Source organism: Microtus ochrogaster, chromosome 15 (assembly GCF_000317375.1).
Source record: "Microtus ochrogaster isolate Prairie Vole_2 chromosome 15, MicOch1.0, whole genome shotgun sequence".
Lineage (NCBI taxonomy): Eukaryota > Metazoa > Chordata > Mammalia > Rodentia > Cricetidae > Microtus > Microtus ochrogaster.
In genome coordinates this window covers 4,875,879-4,883,688 of record NC_022017.1, presented here as the reverse complement: position 1 = coordinate 4,883,688, position 7,810 = coordinate 4,875,879, and the positions used below count along the sequence as shown (strand labels likewise).

Here is a 7,810-nt window from a genome sequence, read left to right as displayed (position 1 = left end):
TTTTCGAGACAGGGTTTCTCTGTGGCTTTGGAGCCTGTCCTGGAACTAGCTCTGTAGACCAGGCTGGTCTCGAACTCACAGAGATCCGCATACCTCTGCCTCCCGAGTGCTGGGATTAAAGGCGTGCGCCACCATCGCCCGGAAAAGTTAAAGTTCTTAAAGTAAAAAACAAAAAAAAAAAAAAGGAAGAAAGAGAGTAGTTGGGTGTGGTAGCGCACACCTTTAATCCCAATGCCTGGGAGGCAGAGACAGGCGGATCTCTGAGAGTTCAGGGAGAGCCTGGTCTTCAGAGTTATTCCAGGACTAAGATATACAGAAAACCTGTCTCAAAAAGTAAAAATAAACAAAATAGAGTTAAAATAAAGCCGTACAAAGATGGAAAATAAACAGAGAATTTTGATACTGTATGCTATTATGCTCTCTTTGAATTGTTTGAATGCCGAGGAAGGAGCAACAGCTGCTAAAAGATATTTGTTTATAAATGCTGCTGAACTAATCCAAGACAGATAGTTTGAAAATACCTTGACTTCAGAATTTGGATCTAAGGATATGATACTTTGGAAAAGAGATTCTTCTTTTGTTTTCACAGAGGATGAAACTCTGTGGATTGCTTCTATCCCAGTATGGTATGATGGACCACACCCTCCTTAAAGGTTGCTGTGAACACCTTCAGAAAATTACTTCATTCAACTGCCAACTGAGATGAATCTAGCACACAGGTTATACCATGAAAGACCTAATTAACAACACCCCCATTCAGCAGGAAGCAGTTTGGAGAGAAAAAACTACGCCCATGTTCCCACACATTGTTTATAAATGTTCTTTTACATTTAAAGGGGGATATGATATAGGTATGAATAATTTACATTAATATGGATTTTGCTTTAGTGATTTAAATTTAAGGTCAATTTTGTTATACGTATATGTGTTTCTGATCTTGATTAAGGTATTGTGATTGTGTAGTTCATTTAAAAATGTAATGTATATAGGTTGTTAATGGATAATCATTGATAATAGTCAAGCTTGTAGTTATGTTAGTTAGATTTTCTAGATATATATATATTTTAGTTAGATCTGCATTCTTCATATCTTTCAAAGACTACGGAATATGCTATTTAATGTTTTAATAACTTAGGGTTTTTCATGACAATGAGACATGTCTGCTCCTGGTAGCACCAATCTACTTCAAGAAGAAGATGGGCATCGGAGAGGATCCTTATGGAGTTTGATAGCCATTTGGGCAAGAAACTGCTCTAACCTGGACTGTTGCATAAACTGGACACAGAGAACCCACAGAGAGAGGACTACTGAACTTGCCTAAAGGTGAGATGATCTTTCGGGGTTCCTGGTTCATGAAGGAGTCTGTGAGACATTCTGCAGGACACAGCAGATAGTGACTGAACTGACTTTGAAATTTCCTGCTTCATGGAAATGTCTGCTGGAAACTATGGGCCTGTAGGCTGAAGATGGATGCCCCGACGGTACAGAGAAACTTTGGGTCACTGTCCAGGCAGCGAGATGTCTCTGTCATTTGTAGTTTGAAAGTTGCTTATTTCTTGTTTGCTTAGGTAATATTGTATCTTTCTGGAGTCTTTGATGGAGTTGAAGAATAGTTAGTTATAGTTATAGTTTTCCTTAGTTATGATAAAGATAAAATAGATGTAAATATTGTAATTTTTACTTGATAACTGTTTTGTTATATGTAATTTTGCTATGTTAAAGTTAAAGCCTTTGTTTTTTTTGTTTAAACAGAAAAAGGGGAAATGATGGAGGAAGGCCATTGGTTAAAAAATAAAGAAACTGCTTGGCCTCATAGGTTAAAACATAGGTGGGAGGAGTAAACAGAACAAAATGCTGGGAGGAAGAGGAAGTGAGCTCAGAGGCCATGCTCCCCTCTCCCGGGAAGACGCAATGAACTCCGACCCAGGATGGACATAGGCTAGAATCTTCCCGTTAAGCGCACCTTAGGGTGCTACACACGTTATTAGAAATGTGTCCAGGTGCGAGAGTTAGCCGAGAAGAGGCTAGATATAATGGGCCAAGCAGCGTTTAAAAGAATACAGTTTGTGTGTTGTTATTTCGGGTAAAGCTAGCCGGTGGCGGGAGCTGGGTGGCAGAATGCAGCCCCACAGCCCCCACTACAGTAGACTGTGAGAAGGCCCAGCAGAGGCAGAAGTATCTAGAAAATAGAGATGACAGAGAAGCTGAGACTGCAGTATAGAGGCTGTGAGGAGCCAAAGGCAGCAGGTGAGACTTAGGAAATGTAAACCCTGGCTGACAGACAGCCTCAGAGTTGCCAGTCTAAATCCTGGGCGTTGGCCTCTAGCTGACACCCCAGAGATTCTCAGAAACCCAGCCTATGAACCTCTGGAACTGGGACCTGCCAACCCTGAGGGAGACGCCCTTTCGCCTTGCTGACTTCTACCCTGAACAGGGCTCCAGCTAGCCACCATTTCTGACAGAGATCTCACATAAAGCAATTTCACACAGCCTGGTGTTGTCCAAACAGCCAGCTGCCGGCTGATCTACAGCAGACAGGAACGGTCTCCTGAACCCTATGTAGTCCAAAGATGGCCCCTTTTCCTGTTTTCCTCACAGGAAACAAAAGAAGGTACCCCTCTTTTGTTTGACTCTAGGACTGTACTGTTTTCTAAAGATGTTTGTGTTACTGGGCCATTCTCATGACAGAGACATTAGTATATCAAACTCAGTGACTTTGTTTCATTCTTTATACTTTCATAGTAATGATGTCTGTCTCATCCCCTGAAAGGCACAGAGACAGTAACCTCAGTCCAGGAAGCCCCACCACATGGTGACATCCAGTGGCTGTCCACGGCACTCAGCCTGCTTTCCCTGAAGCCCCGCCACATGGTGACATCCAGTGGCTGTCCACAGCACTCAAGTTGCTTTGTACAAAATCCAGCGTGTTTAGTCTGTGCAAGGTGGAGAGATCAAAGGGGAAGGTACACAGTAGGGGCAGTGAAGCGCAGGCCAGGCCTGGGTATTTCCTGTGTCAGTGAGGTTGGTGCACTAAATCTTCACTGAGCATAGTAGATTTCAGCAAGGGATGAAGGCAAGAGCAGGGGTACTTTGCCATATATTCATAAAACTAGAGAAGAGTGGTGCAGGCCTTTAATCCCAGCACTCGGGAGGCAGAGGCAGGTGGATCTCTGTGAGTTTGAGGCCAGCCTGGTCTACAAGAGCTAGTTCCAGGACAGGCTCCAAAGCTACAGAGAAACCCTGTCTCGAAAAAACCAAAAGAGACTAGAGAAGATGCTGGATGATATAACAAACTGTCCCCAAAGTATACCTACATCCAAAAAAATCCAATCATAGAAAACTGCCTCTGCATCTTGCATGCTGAGATGATAGAGCAAGTCACCACTCCAGCTTGCTTATAATCTTCATTTAAGTGTATATTTTGGTTGGATAGATATCTATCTGTGGATGTCAGTGGAGGGTGTCGGACCCTCTAGAACTGGAAGTAGGATGTTGTGAGCCACCATGCAGGTGCTGGGAGCTAAACTTGGGTCCTTTGAAGAACAGCAAGCACTCTAAAATGCTGTGCTATCTCTCCAGTGTCTTTTTGCTTTGTTTTGTTGAGACAGGGTCTTACTTTGTGGCTTAGGCTGGCCTCCAACTCACAGTAATCCTCCTGCCTCAGCCTCCTGAGTCCTGGGATTATAGGCATGGGCCACCACACCTGGTTTTCCAGGGTAGTATTAAAACAACAAATTAACAACAGAAGCAAACGCTTGAACAGTCGACTCTGCAGAAGAAATAGACAACTAAACATGCTCACACCCAGACTGAAAAACAGGAATTTTCAGCAGAGATGGTTGGAAATTATATTTTGCATGTTAGGCAAAATCGTAAGGTGAATTACTAAATGTTGAATACAATAAACAGTAAAAACCACCACTGGAATTGGAATTGGCAAAACAAACAGCTCATTTTGAAAGTACATACTAATTCTCTTGCCAAATTACTTGCAATTTTCCAGAAAATTTTTGTCTTCCTTCAGGGTGGATGAAAATTCACAATTCAGCTCAATGTCACCATCTAGTGGTGAAACGGATTTCCAGCACATTCCCCCTCAAACTGCTGACGTCAGGAGACGGGAGACCCTAACAATGGAAACGAACGAACAGTGGAAAGTTGAAATGTAAATTAAAAGCTTTATTGAATAAAAAAGTTTTAGGCTAAAGACTATAAGAAAGCATTATTTAACATCTCCACAAATGCCCAAAGGCCTCTACCTTAAAAACACCCCCCATACATGATTCGTGATGTCAGCCACATTTAACAAATGTACCCTGTACTCACTCAAGAATGTTCTAAAGCCAGAGAAAACTACCTGGGCTAGTTTTTGCCAACTTGAGAAACAGAATGAATGGTCTGGGAACCTCAGTCTGTGGGTTTTGTTGTTGTGAGCAGAGTCAACCCCGGCAGGCAACCCTGGTTGTACACAAAAGCAAGCCTCCAGGTTCCTGCCCGGCTTCCTCTGAGGACCACAGACTACGACCTGCATGAGGAAATGAACTTCCTCCTGTCGGTGGCTTTCAGCCCTGTCTTCTAGCACACCAGAGACTCAAGCTAGGCCACTATCCAAGAAGAAAGACCTAAAACTGATTTAATCTAACCCTGGAAATATTATCTGCCAAAAAAATCAGTACCTCAGAGCTGATAGGCAGAGGTCTGAGCTCAGGCTGTCCCTCCTGTTATCTCCTGGAGTTGTCTTCATTGTGTTCTACAGGGAGCATGGTGAACACTAATCCAAAGGTATTATAAAAACATTCCAGCTTTCAGTAAAGTGTACAAAGCCATCAAAAAGAGGAGGCAATCACCTAGAGATCAGACAAACACACTGGCAAATGCTACAGTCTGGGTACAGCTGGGTCTCTACAAGCACTAAAGCATATAGGCTGGTCTTTGTCTCCAAGTTATTTCGGAAGGGTGGCTTATCTTTTTTGATTGTTTATTATTTTTGATGGGCGTGTGTGCCACAGGGCACATTTGTCAGATGATAACTTTGTGGCACCTGCTCACTCACCTCTACGTGGGTGCTGTGGATGGAACTCAGGTGGCCAGGTTTCTGTAGCAAGCACCTTTAGTCAGTGAGCCATCTCACTGGGCCACAGGTGGCTGTATAATACCTTAGTAATCAAAAATGCAGAGAGCAGGATGCAAAGCGATAGTTTCCCATATTTACCAGCGGGAAGAAATGCATAAAAAATTTTTGAAAGACTAAATACTTGATTTAACATTGAGTACTAAAAAAGGAAATTGGTAAAAATATCTACACTTGCCCTTTATACTAAAGTGCTTCTGGTCATGATATGGAGGCACCTAAATCTGTTCTGTTTGTTTCCAATCCACAATGGTTTTATTTGTAGTGTGAAAATGTGTCCCCGTCTAGACATTTTAATATTGACTTTTGGAAATGCAGTGGGCGCTGGCTGCATTACCCAGGGAATCCTCGCTTAGCCCTTATGCATTCTTCGCTGCTAAAAATGGAGTTTCTTTCTTTTCTTTCTCTCTCTTGTTCTTCCTTTTTGAGTTTTTGAGATGGGTTTTCTCTGTGCAGCTCTGGTTGTTCTAGAACTTCTTTGTAGATCAGGCTGGCTTCGAACTCAGAGATCTGCTGCCTTGCCTTCTGAGTGCTGTGATTAAAGGTGTCTACCACCATACCAGGCTTAAAATGGAGTTTCAATAATGTACTTAGAATGGATTCTCTTTGTTTGTTTTCTGTTTTGGTAGCAGGAATTTCTTTCCCAAGTGGCTCCCACATAGATGACAGTTGGCGCCAAGCTGCCTGTCTCTGTGCACCACTTGATAAAGGGAAGTGAGACCAGCATTGTGGGAGTTTTAGGCCAGCACCACGGCATTCTGTTATTCTTCATCCTCATCCTCGTCGTAGTACCGATTTCTCTTTATCTGTTCCTCCACAGACAGCTCTCTGACCACTTCCCCCTCCCAGAACCCAACATCTTGAGATTTTTGATTCTGGGTAGTGAATTCTTTAGGAGGAGTGGTGTCCACAAAGCGGGACCAACTCGGAGACTCGGGTTCTAGTTGTGATTGCTGCGTGAGGTCATTGCTATCATCTTCATCTATGTTTGCTCCGTTTTCTATGAAATTCTCACTCTCCAGCTCAACACCATGAATGTCCTTACTCCTCACCGCTTCCTCCCTGGCGGAATCCCTGCTCTGGCGGCGTGCCTTGTCCACATTTCCATTCTGCCCAGGGCCTTCGGCACTTTCCATGCGTTTCCTTTCTGATACTAACCCTCCTCCAAACTCCTCATTCTGCTCCGACGTGCTCCAGCTTTTCCCGAGAGGAGACGTCTTGGGGCTCTTGACTGAAGAGGTTCGGAATGAGGCTGCTACAGTGAATGGCCGGCTCCGCTCCTTCAGCGAGGAAGAGCGCCTCAGCTTCTTCAGGTCCAGGTCTACGTCCTCGGGAGCCTCTGCCTTGCCAGTTTCCTCCTCAGGAGGCCACTTAGGCTTAGAGACTTTGAACCCTTCCTCCATGGTACTTCCTGAACTACCAAGCTCAGCTGGGGGTGGCCAGGCGATCTTCAGTTTCTTGGTCTCAGCTGGCTTATCTTCCTTCTCCCTCTGAAAGGAAGCCTTGGCTTCCATACTTGCAGCTAGGACACCCACCTTAGCGATGGGGGCATCTTCTACCCCAGGGCTATGGGGGGTCTCCCCTGCATTTGGAGGCTGGGCTGGTCTCTCTGTGGTTTCTTCATTTTCACTTTTGCTTGCCCAAAGAGCCTTATGCGGTCTGTGCCCAAAGCCTTCGTCATAATTGCCTTTAGACTTGAAGAGCTGGTTGAAGTGGGGCTTGCAGTAGATTCTTCCATGTAAGGAGGCATATGTCCCTAGACTGTCGTCAAAAGAGAAGACATAAAGTCAGTGAGTCTCATTTATATCAGCAGGCTTCAACCAAGGACGGTGAGAAAGTCTCCTGTCCTGCTGTGGGGGTAGGTGCTGGGAACATATAGGGTCTTGTACATAGCAGGTAAACACTGTATTAACTGAGCTCTATCTCCGGTCCCAGGAAAATATCTTTAAAAGCACATAAATGCCCTATCATAATACCTTAATAACATATCGTAAATACCTTACTCTCTCTCCCCTCCAGGTTAGCCTTAAACTCAAGAGATCCTCCTGCCTCTGCCCCCAACCCACGGGATTGGGATTAAAGACGCATGCCACCAATGCCCAGGATACCTTATCTTCTTTTAAGAGCTTTTCTTTTTTCTCTTTCTTTCTTTCTTTCTTTCTTTCTTTCTTTCTTTCTTTCTTTCTTTCTTTTTCTGGGGAGGGCCTGAGCGCACAGCAAGCAACCCAGGCTGGCCTTGAAATTGAAATCCTTCTGATTCAGGTGGGGCACTGTCTGTTTTTATCTTTACACAAGACAAGATGGTCGATCACTCCCTGGGTCAAACCTTCACTGGTTTCTCTCCTTACCGATATGCAATTCCTCATTTCCAAATGATTTCATTCTCTATCAAAATGTTTAACAATTACCTCTCTGTGAGTCTTCCCTAGGTAATCACACTTGGCTCTGATCAGCCATACATTACAGGTATTTATAACCTGTAACTCCTATCTTTTTCTTCCTAGTTTCTCATTTTGCTAACCTTAAAAGCACAACTCTGTAAGGATGGATACAATGTGCTGAAATACTTAGCATTTAGTGTCTAATCCTGACTGGATAAAAGCAAGTCATGGCCTATAGGAGAAGGAGCCAGGAGATGGATATGCCTTACCCATTTCCATTTTAATTTTTTTTTTTTTT

At 43.8% G+C, this 7,810-nt stretch overlaps 1 protein-coding gene across 1 annotated transcript in view; it reads right to left on the bottom strand.

The window, feature by feature from the left end:
• Nucleotides 1-4,157: 4,157 nt before the first annotated feature.
• The window catches only part of Lima1 (LIM domain and actin binding 1), a 116,756-nt gene continuing 113,103 nt past the window's right edge, over nucleotides 4,158-7,810 (bottom strand). The window contains exon 11 of the mRNA XM_026782807.1: nucleotides 4,158-6,892. Coding sequence (XP_026638608.1) covers nucleotides 5,893-6,892 — 1,000 coding nt within the window. The 3' untranslated portion in view covers nucleotides 4,158-5,892. The remainder of the gene's footprint in view (nucleotides 6,893-7,810) is intronic.